Here is a 15,753-nt window from a genome sequence, read left to right as displayed (position 1 = left end):
TTATTTGGTTTTCTTCTTCATTGGAATTGGAGTTGAGACGAGGAAGTTTGAATGAAATTTCACCATTTAATTGCAGTATATCTAGTATATACATAGTAATCTAGTATATACATATTATTGTAAAAACATTTTGAAATCTGTCCTATTACTATCTGCTACTTCCTTCCATAAGATACGTTAGAACTGGCTCCTAATAAAAATATATAGCGATTCTTATGTGACGCTGAAAACTCCGTTAACGAAGGCAACAATATAATTATTGTCAGTGTTCTATATATTATTGGTTTCATTCATACTGACATCAGAATGCCCCATAAACAATAATTATTAAGTTATGCTCAATTGGGCGCAAAATTACGGCTTTCTTTCGTCATATCGCTAAAATAAACGGTCGTTACGCCTTAAACGTGCATTCCTCATGGGAGAAGAAGCGTATCCTGGGATGGTTGGAGAAAGGGGCATAGAATTCGAAAAAATCAATCATTTTTGAGTTTTAAAAAAATTTTCTTTTTTATAGCTAATCTGAAGTTTCTAAATGCACGAACGCTAGTGTTTTGGCGGAGATTTTGACCTATATTAACGTGAAACATCCGATACTGATTTGCATCAATAAGTACATTCCGCATACTGTTTAATTATGTCTAACGTAAATATTTTCTTGAGTGCATGAACCGAAACGCATTGTTCAAAAATCAGCGATAAAATGAGTATGGAAGACAATACCGACAGTGTGGGAAAGGAAACTGAGACATCGATAATTAGACTAATAATTTGAGGCCACAATGATCTTTTGTTTTTTAATACGTTTAGCCTAACGCACACTATCATCTTCTCCATTGGATTGTTCTATTCTCTCCATTACTTTCAGTGCATTACAAATTTCTGCAATTACTCAGAATTGTCACTAACTTTTTCCAATTTCCTGTTGTTTATGAGAAACATTATATCGAATAATCGTTGTTGATGGAATTTAGAATTCGCTGTTTTCGTTTGGGATTAAGATTAATTCCCATATTTGCGCACAATGGATTATTCGAACCGTTCGCATTCCCCCAATTAATTTTATCGAAGTTTAAACCCCATTCTCTGAAGAAATTTAATCTAATTCGTTAAATAAATTTGAGCGACCTCGTAAGTGTAACCTTTAGGGTAGAGAACTGTAGATAATATACCTCTGGATACAGCCACTATTCCTCTTTATTAATAAGACCATCTGCCTACTCCGCTACTTTCATAAATTTCCTGCAACATTCGAGCTTCCTGGCTCATAAAAATTCTTATCATTTTATCCTCAAGGCAAAAACATATTCACGTTTGTAATATGAAATACTTTTTACAGTTAACCGGAATAATATAACGTTGAACTCGTATTACGGCTAAAACTACTGCCAGCTCTCGTTTTGGAAAAAGTACTACTGTTCTTATTTTGTAACACTATTCGCGGCCTATAGAACCAAATAGAGCAGTCACCAGTTATGTTTGTGTAGAGGGATAAGTTAAAACTAAAAACGAATTTTAATGCCAAAATATAGCTCGTTTAATATTTTTGTGCCATAACAGCGATTTTTGTTTGGCGAAAGCTATTGTGCTAAAGACCAATTAATCAAAATAGTCGCGACCATACTCTGAAGACAATTTCTATGAAAACTAACCAATTTAGTTAAGGTTTGTATTATGGAAATTACCTTGATAAAGTTACTTGAGTTCTGATTCTTTGGCGCTAAGCAAATATCAGTCAACTTCCAATACTTCTCATATCCACAGCTATAATATCATAATAATACCTTGTATTTACATTTAGTCTCACTTGCAGACACAATAACAATAATTATTTAAAAAGTCAAGTAAATGAAAATTTTAGGAATTGACTATAGTGCCCATGGCCATTACATAATACTTTTTGTCAAGCAAACGCCACAGTAAAGGTCGAGATTAATATACTATATTTTATTCTTTTGGTCTACAGGAACAGAAAATGTAGTTGCCACATTGCATTGTCATCCAATAAGAAGGAATTGAAAAGTGGAATTGAACAAGAAGTACCGGAAACAATGGATGAAGTGGACGGCAGTCATGGAGGGATCGTCAAAAGAGCAAAATCATTGAAGAGAGGGAAACCTGAAGAGAGGATTACCGATAGAGTAAGTACTTAATTGTTTCCCAGGCTTAATACTGCGTTGATTCGAAAATATGCTATACTGGATTACTGAGGACGAGTAAGTAAACATAATCGTGATGACTAATGGAATTTGGTTTATTATCTGGATGATAAAGACATACAGTTCTCTTTGACAATAGGAATTGCGATATAAAAATAGATGTCTATTATTAAATTCCAGAAAAATGAATTTTTTTTTCATTAGAAACCATTCGAAGTAAACTTTTCATTATGTAAAACGATTTAAAATCAGAGTCCATACACATATAACTGGACATTATAACTTGTTTACGAATTAAATGCATCTCATTCGCGTTAAAAACTTCTTTTTTGTTTTGTCTTGAAATGTTTATCGAGTGCCTGCCACCATAATTTGAGATACGACATTTGCAATTATTATACAGAGAGCATCATAAAGTACATTTTTAATTGCTATTTATTTATAACCATTTAGGTAAATGCAATATTTGTCTGTATAATAATAATTAATGTGGCATCGTGAATTGTAGTTTCAAGATAAGCAATCATCATACAAATTATCTTTCTTACAGTAATGTTACAAATAAAAAAGCTTTATTTTTAAGTCTATACGTGGACACAACGTATATGCTGAAAATGTTAAAGTAACTTTTTCGAAGGTAACGAGATCCGTTTAATAAATAAACAGCAAATAGATACATGTTCCCTTATTTCTCTTAAGAGATGAAGCCAAGTCCCAAACGATGAAGTTACAAAATTTTATGATGTTTGGCGCAGAAGCATATCCCGAGATAAACGAAAATGTCGGCGTTTTATGATACGCTTCACACAGTTTGTAGTAAATTTTAATCTATCATTTAATAAATAGTCTACGTTTTAGAGCCTACAGATAGCCTTATCTAAAGAAACAGTTAATTGTTTATTAAAGACCTGCAGATCAGAAATTGTTTATGCCGTAGATTAACCCTATAGGTACAATACACCTGCGCATGATTGTTAGTAATGCAATAAGTACGTAATGTCAGGTTTTACGAGACGGTTTTTTTACATCCAAGTCTTTTTTGACAAACGATTTAATTAATACATTTAAGTTTGTGGTTGCTACAAGTTTCAGACATTCGTGGTAAATCTTAAACTTGCATTATTAAACTCTGTTGTACGTATTGCTCGTAGTTCGTTGGTTGTGATTCGTGATGTTTGGAAAATAAACTTACTGAATGGCTCGTAATTTTCCGCATTGCAAATTGTCCGTTTCTGAACTGTTTCTCGTTTTTCCGTTTACAAACTTTCGCTATTTTCATTGTTACTCGTAGCTGTTCCATGTTATTTCCATTTAATCAATTTTAATTTTTGCTCTTCGTTGTACTAATTTCAATTGATAAGAGGGTGAATTGAAAACTAGGTATTAGTTTTATATTACGGGGAATTTTTGACGGAGGGTTAATCTGCTATTTTGCGTTTTGGCATATAGCTGTGTTTATTTTCGCTCTGAAAATTTAAATTTTTATGTGTCAGTTTATTGTCCATTCCGCTGACAAGGAAAATGATACTTTTCTAGTCGACTACAGACCAATAACGAACAGTGAACCTATATCTTTATAAATTGGTAACTTGGGAACACCAATATGCATTAATATGGAACAAGCGGGGATCATGAACACCAAGAGTAATAGACCATATAAATCCCGCTTTAAGATAGATTTATAAATTCTGTTATTCGTGTTGTTCGTGGTTCGTTGTTTGCGATTCCCGCATCGAATCAGAGGGAAAGTTAAACACCAGATGATAGTTTTATATTACGGGAAATTTTGTGATGAGAGATTACTCTATTATTGGGTATTTCGTGATGTAGCTATGCTTCTTTTCCCTTTAAAAATTACAATTTCACACTTTCAATGTATTCTTAATTTATTATATACATAGTTAATTATATAAGGTGTAAAGGTTCATAAATCCCTCCTGAGTGGTGCTTACCGTTCTAGGGCAGTAAGTAAACTCTAATAGTCTTAGAAGCTGGAAAAGACACTTTAAGGCTTCTAAAAATGATATAAAAAAATAGGTCGTGTTAAAGGAGGGTCTATTCCCAGAACCCACAGTATCCTCATCCATAAGTCCTGAATAACTTTCCTTGACTATACCTAAACTTATTTATGTATTGCAACGGTATTTATTTTATATTCATTGAAGAAATTCAAAATACGGCTATTGAAATAGATGCATCTAAATACGAATATAAATGGATAATCGAATACAAGTGAAAAAATAGGATACGCAAGCGGTTTGATGTTGGAAAGTTGATATTTTGCCATACTAAGAAATTTACAGAAATTTATTAACTCTTCTATATGCATCGACGGTTTGTCTAGTTGCCTTGCTATTTTCGTACCAAGTTTCTCTGTTTTTTTTTTTTAATAATTGATCTTGTTTGTTTTACTTGCATTAACATTTAATAGCACAACCAAATTTTCATTTAAGATTATCAGTTCTTTTATATTCACTGTGCAATATGTGGAAGTCGCCAATATGGTTCCTATATTGTCGTTTCCAGTCCGGCCAAGATGTGCGTGTGCACACAGTCAACCATTCCATTTTGAGACCATATTTACGTGTTTTTTAAACGTCACGTAATACTTAACACAGGATATATACCGTTCCTTACATGTACACGCGTAAAGTAATTAAAACAATGGATTTATACGGAGCGAAAGAAAAAGGCGAGTTGAGTGGTTTTAACCGAAACATTTACAAATTACACAAAAGATTTTATGATTTTTTACATGCAGACATCAGAAGTTGCATGTCAATTAACGTAAATGTAAAACGCAGACTATACGGGATATCCTATGCAATAACCAACTTTACAATTACTTTAATCTTCTACAACGTCCACTGTGTATATTAAAAAACAGTACCTTCTTCATGATATGCGAAGGCATAGGCAAGATTAATCTTTTACAGGACAATGAAGTGAGGAATGGAATGAATAAGCAAGATACTCAGTACTTCGTACGTGCTGAAACAAAAGAACCGACTGGCAGTACTCTACGAGTACTGAGCATGACAGCTTCTACACTAGTTAACAAAATTGCTGTGTGGTTCCTTTGCCGCTAAATAATTATTTTCAATTGCTCAGTACAAGTCAAATGAATTGTTTACTTGTAATGGAATTTTTGACACAGTTAACCGGTAATTAACAACAACGCCGCCTCCGCCAACATTCTAGGTACTGCCGCCGGCGGTGTTTGACTTGACCATTTCTTTGGCGAGTCTTACCGCGGTTTTTTTATAACAATATTCGCCGCAACTAGTGTTCAGTTGTTATTCGATACGAGCGATATGAAGGTGTAGACGAGACTTAACGTTAATTTTCCGTTTTCACCTTTCCGACGCGGATTTTGCACGAAATATAACTAATTTGTTGTCTTACGTTTTTGCTGAATCACTTCTTGATCACCGCATGTATATTAGAATTTTGTCATTGATAAATGTGTGAGGGTTAATGTCCAGTGGGAGTACCTAACTACAAGTCGTGCAATGCGATAGGAATTGTTGCATGACTGAATATGTAAACCCAGTTAAAGTTTCTTTGGGATTTGATTATGGCATCACAGGTACGTTTATCAAACAGGTGGCATGCTAGGTGCAGGTGTATGGGTGGAACATTCATGGTCAATATCATCTTCTACATAGAAAATGCATATGGTCCCCACGGTATTAAAAATAAAGTGCTCCAATTGAGAAATTTTAGAAGTTAGTAACGATTTTTATGCCATTTAATTTCAGTTGTTTCCGTGACCGAATTCTCCCACGATATCCTGAGATATAATTAAAAATATTGCTTTTAAAAGTGTAGAACCATTTGATGGACACACCTAGAATTTCGCTTAATTTAAAATTTGTTAGGAAGTTTTAAACCTGTTTCATTGCAATCTCACTATCACTTGTCAAATCTCACATTATGGCATTTCACCTTTTGCAGTAAATTAAACTGTTACTGCAATAAGTTGTGTCTAAGTAATTATTCTGTAAAAATCTTTTATATGAGGATAAATCTCTTTCGCGTCTTGTTAACAAGTGCAGCGGTTTAATCCTTGCATTTCAGAATTATGAATTTAAACAAGAAAACTGTAGCAGTTTTATCCATGTTTTAGGTCTAAATTATTTACATTCAAGCACATCAAAAAATATATCTTAAAATTTTAGTAAAATTTGATCTTATACGTATAACTTTTTTATTCTTTATTTATACGAATTACATAGGGATACAGTCAGTCTATTTTCATGGCATTATTTGTTGAAAAACTGGAGTATTATTTGCTTTCAGGAACACTAACCACTGTACTGAACCAACTTTGATTTTTTTAAAACAGTAATTTGATGGCCCATTAATCAGTAGGAATGCAACTAAGCATTATCCATCAAGACCATGTAATTTGACTCTTTGCGATTTCTTCCTAAGGCCACATACGAGATCTTATTTTTGTTACACCTGTTCGCAATTTACTGAAAAAAAGACAGGAAAATGCGTATGTAGGTCCTTTTGCCTGTGCTAATGTAGCAGGCCTTGTGAACGCAATAATAATAATTGGCAACACAATGAGGTAACAGAATGCACATTGTTCAACATTCAAACCAAATGTGTTACTATGTTTTAATAGAAAATGAAAATTTTCAACACGAAAGGAGTTACAGCTACTTGTAAACAATACATGTTTTCTAAAAATACCCGGTAACACCGAAGCAGTAATGGATATCGCAATGCAGTTTTCGCCCTTAAGCTTATCATAAAAATTGAGCCAAAATCACTGATATCGGTCTTTTTCTAATCAGCTAAAATCCCGTTTAAAAGCTTCCAATGGGAACATCTCGTCAATATAGAAAAATAAACAAGACTTTCTAATATTTTTCCTTGAGAAATGTGCTATTGATGATTAAGGTACCAACAAGGATTAATAACCACACGTTTATTTTGAGTAATGTGTAAGTAAGTATTCAAATTATCATACAACATCAACATTACACAATGTTTTGATAATCCGACACCTATGTTTACTCGGATAAATCACATAACAAAATAAAACTTTGAGTTGCCTTGACGTGTTAATACGTAAATACAAATTTTGTGCTAATTTTACCTAAGCTGCATAAAATATTTCGCTATTTATCGATACGAAATCAAACGAGCAGTGTCCTACTGCAACATGTCTTCGATACTCAAGAACCAAAGGTTTTATTACCACTGCCAATTCTAATACTGTATAACTTATTACCTCAGCAGACATAACGCTTTCGTATTTTTGGCCTTATAGGAAACATTAATTTTATCACCTTGGCTTGGTAACTTAAATGAGACACACATCTCCTGGCTTGGTTACGACTTTCACCACGCAAAAACGACTTCATGACAAACAGTAATAGTACCTAGTAGGTAAATAGCCGTTGGTGATGATTCTTTCAAGTTACCTTCACATTCGTAACTTTTTCAAAATAACGGATTGTTGGTGAATTTCAGAGCCCAAAGGTGTTTCGTGTCGAACTGAAATTGTAATGGCCATTATAGGCATCAATGTCTTCAGCACCGGCAACTCCCCAAGGCTCGCTAATCAAAACTGAGATAGAAAGTTACTTTTTGCGCCCACTTAATTGTCTAGGAGCCCAATGCAATTAGTTGCACAGCAACAAAACATATATTGAAGGAAAAAGTTTGTATCCTTATTAACTGTACCTTCTTAGGAATGATCATGTCAGCTTCCATATACATAAACAATCCAACCGACCACTTTTACCTTTTAGAAGACGCCGCCATTACGGGTGTTTTTTTGTTCCTTGCGATTTTTTTCATTTTTGCCTTAAAAGGATTGTCTAGTTTCTTAATAGGGCCACGATCTATAATAGCAGAATGATTGATGACAGTTCTGACGCAAATTCTTTATGCGAACTGGAAGGACCTTGATGTTGCAAATTAGAAGTAACGAGAGATACATGATATGCAACGTTTCATTTTTATTGTCATTAATTTTAATAATCTTTCGAAACAATGATTTTGTTCTGATGTGAGTAGGTTAGCTCTACTAAAGCGGGGCGGATATGTTTGTTATCGTGGGTCGATTACATTCTGGAGGTAACATTAATACCAGTGATGGGACTTTTAAGAAAGAGTAAATTCCAATTGAAAGGAGCAAGTGCGACGTAAACTACGATTGCAATGTTATTTGAATTTTTTGATTCGGGTTAGTTCGTATTTTTTACTTCAAGTATTTATCGAGTTTTTGTTGCCGAAATACAGGGTGTTTAAGTTTCAAATTAAAAAACAATTCACCGCTTTTTCAATTTTTAAAATTTGAAGCTTAGTAGGCATATAAGTACGTACGCTTTAAAATCTTTGTATAAAAAGAAAAAAGTTTCCATTAATGTGCGTCTGGAAATTAGTTTTAAGGAATTTAAATCCCTTTGAAGATCGAGTCCCATAAATGCTATTTTCTAAACACCTCGGACGCTAATCGAGCCACGCGGATATTTTTTTACCAACGAGGTTTTTATTATAAATCCACTGCTTATATTAGAAATTCTAATTGCCGCCAGTGACGTAGTATGTAGGGGGAGAAGCTTAAATAAATACGTACGATTTACTTTTGTTTTGAGAAACACTGACCGAAAACGATGATTTTCTGCACCTTTTTGCATAATAAACGTCTTCTTAATCAAAACACTTAGGACACACCGTTTTCAAGACCATCGCGAATTTGTACATAAGTCAATGCACGCTGAATTTTGGGTTAATTTTCTCAAATGCAGAGTTGGTATCAGTCAGAAATGTTATTTCTACATCAGAATCTCTCTGAGCTTTTCAAATTTATCTGCGTAACTTCAATAACGTGGGAGATAGTTAGAAAACACCATTTATGGGGCATTATCTTCCAAGGGTTCTAGATAGAATAAAATCAAACTCCTTAGAATCTGCACACGATTGTAACTCTCAATTTATTGTCAAAATCTATATGGTGGTACTAAACCACACTACTTTCGATATAATTTGTTATTTATCTGAAAATTTAAATAAAATCGCACGAAGCATATGCACGCCTTAGGGGATAAATATGTGCGTTCCTAGATACTTTTGCAAGTAACTAGATAAAAGTGATGGATCGGAAAATAGGTTGGGGTGGAAAAATTGTAGATTTTGACGAAAAATTGTGTATCGTAATCATGCAGCTTTTAACAGTGGTGTAGTTTTACAGTCAAAAATTTCAATTCAATATTTCAACAACTGAAGGAGCAGTGAAATAAAATGAATATAATACACTGTGATCTAACCGTATTTGGATAACAAAAGATCACTAGACTAGAGCAAACTACTATTATTTTCGCTTAAAGATTCCGTTGTTTAACTTTGGGCATTTAATTTCAGGACATCCTGTGTATTATTCCAAAATGACACTCGGGCATCAAAATAACCAGACGATTTAGCATTCAAACTTGTTGCGTTTGAAAAAGCTTCATTCATTTATATTCATAGTGCATTAAGAGAGACCTTCTTCGGATTCGAGCTCTTTCGCCATATTATGAGAATAACGTTTTCAGACAAGTTTTGATGTAAAATTATCGTTACGTATTAAGCATTTGTGCAATTGCATTGGAATATTTCCTGAATAAATGAAGCGAAATATATCATTTATTTCCTTTTTTTCAGAAAAATGGTTTTCGGGAATCAAAAAGAAAGTACAGTTTATTTTGTCTCACCTAGTAATAGTGAACACCATAAGTATATAAGGTCAAGATGTCATTTTATATTTATTGATATATACACTACAGATGTTTTCACTTCAAGAGTAAAATACTTGGAGGACATGGCTTCAATGCAATTATCGCTGTCGGTGTGCAATTACCTCTGTAATTTTTCGAAAATTGAATTCCTTAAATGGACATACGAGGGAAGTATTTGTTGTAATAACTGTAACAGCACTGATAGCTGCAGCACAATCAAGTAGATAATACACACCTTAGCAGGAAATTGAAAAGAAATGTTTCACTTCCCCGTACCTTAAAAAACAAGGTCATCTTATTTCAGATTGCATTTTGCTATTTCATAACTAGTTGAGAGACTTCTTGTGGGCTTGCCAATTTATTAGATTGTACTCGAGATTCTTACTGTTTAAAAAGCCAGTGCCATTAAAAAATGTCTTCTTATGCCGCAGGAATGAATATAAATTCGTGTTATCGTTTATAAAAGGGTTTTAATAGTATTTGTGTTATAAAAGATATTACAGTTATTTATATTAGAAATATGAAGGTAATCAATTTTCACATGACCGAGAGCATTTCAAGAGTTTCAAAGAAGAAAGTGTTTTATTTATCTCTGCATTATCAACACGATTGCAAGATCTGCTATCTTCGATCGACGATTATCGAGAAAGGACCGTTGTCTCAGGTGAAATGTGAAAGACGAATGACTTTTCGACCACCTAAGAAAGTAGTAATGGATTTTCAAGGAATTTCAAATGCGACTAATCAGTTTATCTACGGTCATTTTCATTCTCCATAAATCAGTTCCAGGTGAAAAGAATTTTTTCCAAAATTAGCTTCATTTTCAAATGTTAAGCGAATGAAAGCGAAATCCCAATGTCCTTTCTGAAATGGACATTGCTAAGATCGATTTGCTATACTCGTAGATGTTTTCATATTTCTGTGTAAAACTCGATTGCGTGATTTTGCAGATATCTAGGTCAACAGGTTCACTTATGGATGAGCATATGGCGAGTTTTATTGTTTGTTTTCAATATCGCACACGGCAGGCTTCGTCGATAATATCATAAAATTAAGTCGTCGCCTATTTTGCATCAAATATGTAGCCAGTAGGCGTAAATCTCAGATTAAGCTAGCTAAAGAAGAAATTTAAAGTTCATAATACTAAAGTAGACAGTGCATCACCACATGTGGGGTGTAACTCGCGTCGTAATGTGGTAATACCATACTACTCATTCAGTGAGATTGCATAAATGAAATGACACTTATCACGCCAAGGCCTGCAGAGCAAATATGATCTTCACATGATTTTTTTTCTTTCTAGGTGTTAAAGTGGTACTTATGGATGGACATACTACACTGAAATCACAAGCATAACTGAAAAACTATACTGCGTAAAACTCGCCTGATTTTTCCTGTTATAAACGTAGATTGCTTTTGAGATCTGTGTTAGTTAACGTATAAGATATACGTTATTTTCAACACACAAAAATGATGCCCAGAAATTCCTCACCGCTCATTGAGAAGGAGATTATTTGCACCTATAAGGTACAATTTTCGATTCAGATCGAAAATAACCAATTAAAAAATTATTAACAGTATCGAATAAAATAATTAACACTTTGTATTAAGTAAATCAAAAATTAATAAATTAAATTAAATCGTAACAACTAATTCCAGTTATCATTATATACCAAAATACTCTTAACCATATTGGAGCTTTCATATATTTCCTTTTTTTAGATATCTGAGAATTAGTGTCGATGACGTAAATTGGTCACACTTATGATTGATACCGTCATTTGTTGCCGCTTTTAAATGATTACTGGTGATCAACCAACATTTTATCCACATTTACTGTTCATAGCACAATTCTTCTTTAATGAATAAATACCATTTAATCCGACTATAATCATCACTTTCATCGAAAACCATAACGATTTCTTTGCTCGTGCCGTACATTTGGCCGGGTTTTCAGTCTGCAGTCTAATTAACTTTATTAAAACGGTTAATAAAGCGTGTTCCACTTGATTTCATTCTCATGATACACTTTGGTTCTTTTAACAAATTAGCGACATAATAAATAATGTATTTTTTATATTTAAATTGACTCCTTTTGCGAATCTCTTGATACGATAAGTGTGGATGCGCCACTAGTTAAGTAGGTTGGATGAATAAGAGCTTTCATATTCACGCGTTTGCCGGTAAAAGATTCATGCACGACCATATATATATCGAAATATACTCAGGATTAATCTTCTTTTGGACAATATTACGCAATTTTTTTCCTCGCGTAAAGCTTAAATTGGTTCCGCGTTTATAACTGTGAGAGTATAGAGTGTGCCATTTTACAGGTAATTGTTTAAGTGTCTGTCAACTGTAAACATTGTAAAAGCGAAATGGGAAGGTTTGGCGAGTGGCGTGAGAGCCATTAAGTAAGAGTTTTAGTGAGAATTTCCTGGCTAAATCAGGCAACAAAGTTAAGAAAGAACGATAATTTTTATGATTGTGTACCTATGTCTTTGCTTTGCAAGGTGTTAAAAATATGGAGAATAAGCAGCGGCTATGCAATGCCGAGTGCATAAAACATGCGAATTTTTCCCCAGACTTTTAGCAGCCTCATCAAATGATTGAACTTATTTTGTGAACTTTCAACAGTTGGCATAGTTAGTATATCTCCACTAGTATATGGCATAGTATATCTCCACTTAATTTTTGAATACTGGATAACTCAAGACGTACAGTTGCGGAAAAAAGTATTTAGACACCGCTTCATTTGGAATATAACACTTTCCAAAATCGAAACTATTAGTTATACTTAATTACGTGTATATAGAAAATAAATCTCATAGCCAGGTTTTTTAAATAATGTATAATTTATTAACAAAACAAAAATGTGAAGCGATAAAAATAAATTATGTTGAAACAAGTATGAAATGCAATAGGAAAAAAGTATTTAGACAAACTCTATAAAATATAACAAACAAACAACAAACAAATGTTCTAATATTTTGTTGGGTATCCTCGAGACTTTATAACAGCTTCTAACCGTCTAGGCATAGAATGAACTAAATTTTTAGTAACTTCTGGAGAGATGCTCATCCATGCGTCCATTAACTCTCTTTTCAAATTGGTACGATTGTGAATAGGTTTTTTGCGAATTTTTCTGTCCAATTCTTCCCACAAATGTTCGATAACGTTCACGTCAGGTGATTGAGGGGGTGTTTCCAATACATGGGGAGTATTATAAAGAAGCCATTCCCTTACTAATCGCGATTTATGCTTAGGATCGTTATCTTGTTGAAAATGATAACGACCTTCTAGGTTCAATTTAATGGCACTTTGACGCAAATTGTTCTTCAAAATGTCTAAATAAGAATATTGGTTCATAATACCATCTATAAATACAAGGTTTCCAACACCATTTGCCGCCATACATCCCCATACCATCACATTACCTCCTCCATGTTTGACTGTAGGCTGAAGGTTTTCCTTATTTAGAGCTGTACCTTTCTTTCTCCAAACTAATTTTCGTCCATCCTATCCCCAAACGCTAAATTTACTTTCGTCCGAAAATATAATAGTTTCCCAAAATTCATTTGTCTTGTGTTTATGAGAATTTGCAAAATCTAATCGCTTCTTTCTATTCACATTATTAATCATTGGTTTACGACGTGCAGTACAAGCTTTGAACCCTTCCTTTTTCAATTTGTTTCTCACTGTTCTTGGTGTTACAGACTTTCCTGTTGCCAATTCCAAATCTCTGGACATAGTTGTTGAACTTTCAAATGGGTTCTTCTTAATGGTTCTGACAATTAAGCACTCATCTCTGTCGTCAAGTTTTGAAGGTCTGCCTGATCTTTTTCTATTTTGGACTGTGTTTGAAATTTTGAATTTGTTTATGGTATATGTCACTGTCGAATGGTGTCTACCCATCAGTTTCCCTATTTCTCTTGCAGATTTACCGTCTTTATAAAATTTAATAAAAAATGTTTTTCTTCATTTGTTAATTCCCTAGTTTTTGGAGCCATTTTAAAAAATTTCAAGTTTTTATTACCTCAACGAAGCAAGAACTGATTCTAAATGATTGCAGCATACAAGTTGCTACAAGTTATTTCTTTTTCCTGAAGCAGCAAAATGATTAAAAGGCAGCATGTGCGCGTGTCTAAATACTTTATTCCTATTGAATTTCATACTTGTTTCAACATAATTTATTTTTATCGTTTCATATTTTTGTTTTGTTAATAAATTATACATTATTTAAAAAACCTGGCTATGAGATTTATTTTCTATATACACATAGTTAAGTATAACTAATAGTTTTGGTTTTGGAAAGAGTTATATTTCAAATAAAGCAGTGTCTAAATACTTTTTTCCGCAACTGTATATAAGAGCACCCTAATTATTCAACTTCACTTATTTGACAGCCTGTTATGTAATGTTATAAAAAGTACCCAAGTCATCTAATCAATTCCTATACGAACGCACACGTGACAAGAGCAACTGGAAAACTGTAACACATTCAAGCAAGATGGAAAAATAATCTTTACAACTGGACCATTCTGAATTCTCTTATAAGACAAACCATCTTGCTTCCTTTTCTCTTCAACAACTCCAGTGCAACATTTCCAAATGTATTTTTTCTGCACAACATAACAGTTTCTATAACATGCGTAATGTTAATTAATTATTTAATTTCAGTTATTCAATTATTCATTAACAAAAAGAACACATTTTGTAATAACAGCTATCATTTATTTTTCGTTTCTTTTCATTTATGAACTGTCCTTGATGACTTGAGGCGATTTCGGTTGGCGAGAGAGATAATTGGTATGTTTTATCCTTATTTAAACCCATGAATGAAACGAAGAAAGAGCTTATTAATTTGTGGTACCAGAAGCCTACCCATCGCAAGTCGATCTTGCCTTTGGCCTTTGATACGTACGCTATTCTGGATAATAATTCAAATCTTTTGACTTGATTTATGTACAGCTTCCAATCATTACCATACAAAATCGAACATTCACAACACATAACAGGTACTTGAGGTTTTTTTACTGATCACCCTTTAGCTAGTAACTTTATATCCTTCACATTAACATTACGATTCAAAAAAGGCACATTTAAGATATCCATGGTTGGCTTAAATTGATTAACTAAAGATAAAACTCGAAACTCGCAGGAAACAATGAAAAAGTGAAAACATTCACAAGAAAAATGTACTCTCCACTTTGCGATGGTAATTTTTAAAATATCTCTTCTTGATCGCCTCGTATGTGTGCCCCCTTTTCTTAGGTGCGTTCAGTATGTGTTCTGACACCTTTTGGAGATGATTTATTGCACAATAAGAATTTCCGGGAGATGTTAAGACGCTTATGCCTTTCTAAATATTTGCACATATCTCGTTATTATGTTGCTACGTATTTGCTGTGGTACTTTCAGGAAGCAGTTGAATTGAAAGAGTGCAAACTACTACAAACGGTTCGATTTGCAAATGCAGTTACTAGTGAGTCAAAACGAGGAAAATATGAGCTTGTTTGTACAGTTACTTACAGCTCTTTTGTTTATAAATATTCATTAAGCAGTCTGATTATGTCAGGCTTAATCAACTATTATTAAACACCACCATAGTTGGAAGCAGCCCCTTTAAAAAAATTCTGCCAATATAATGGAGAACCTTGGACAGCCTGCCTTTACAAAACGAACAACATTTTTGCAATTGCACTAAAATGGGATTATAAAATTTGTTGGGAAATTAAATCACAAAAGAAGTAACAAATTACCAAGTGCCATTTTAAGAAATGATTTAATCTCATTATAAGTCAAGTCAATCTCTAAAGCGTTGATTAAACATTTCAGCAAATGATCTACGC

At 33.4% G+C, this 15,753-nt stretch overlaps 2 protein-coding genes across 6 annotated transcripts in view; one reads left to right on the top strand and one right to left on the bottom strand.

Moving 5' to 3' along the window:
- The window catches only part of LOC136412754 (uncharacterized), a 139,032-nt gene that overhangs the window by 1,192 nt on the left and 122,087 nt on the right, over positions 1–15,753 (bottom strand). The gene's annotated exons all lie outside the window — the stretch shown is intronic.
- The window catches only part of Wdr62 (WD repeat domain 62), a 53,313-nt gene that overhangs the window by 8,597 nt on the left and 28,963 nt on the right, over positions 1–15,753 (top strand). For 2 of the 5 annotated variants that reach the window (XM_066395930.1, XM_066395929.1), the window contains exon 2: positions 1,967–2,141. In XM_066395930.1, the coding sequence (XP_066252027.1) occupies positions 2,052–2,141 (90 nt within the window). In that variant the 5' untranslated portion in view covers positions 1,967–2,051. Of the gene's footprint in view, positions 1–1,966; positions 2,142–5,199; positions 5,749–11,204; positions 11,429–15,753 lie in introns of those variants that run through there. The other 3 variants (XM_066395932.1, XM_066395931.1, XM_066395934.1) reach the window with 3 other exon arrangements.

This window comes from Euwallacea similis, chromosome 12 (genome assembly GCF_039881205.1).
Source record: "Euwallacea similis isolate ESF13 chromosome 12, ESF131.1, whole genome shotgun sequence".
NCBI classification, from domain to species: Eukaryota; Metazoa; Arthropoda; class Insecta; order Coleoptera; family Curculionidae; genus Euwallacea; species Euwallacea similis.
This window is presented reverse-complemented; position numbering and strand designations above follow the sequence as displayed.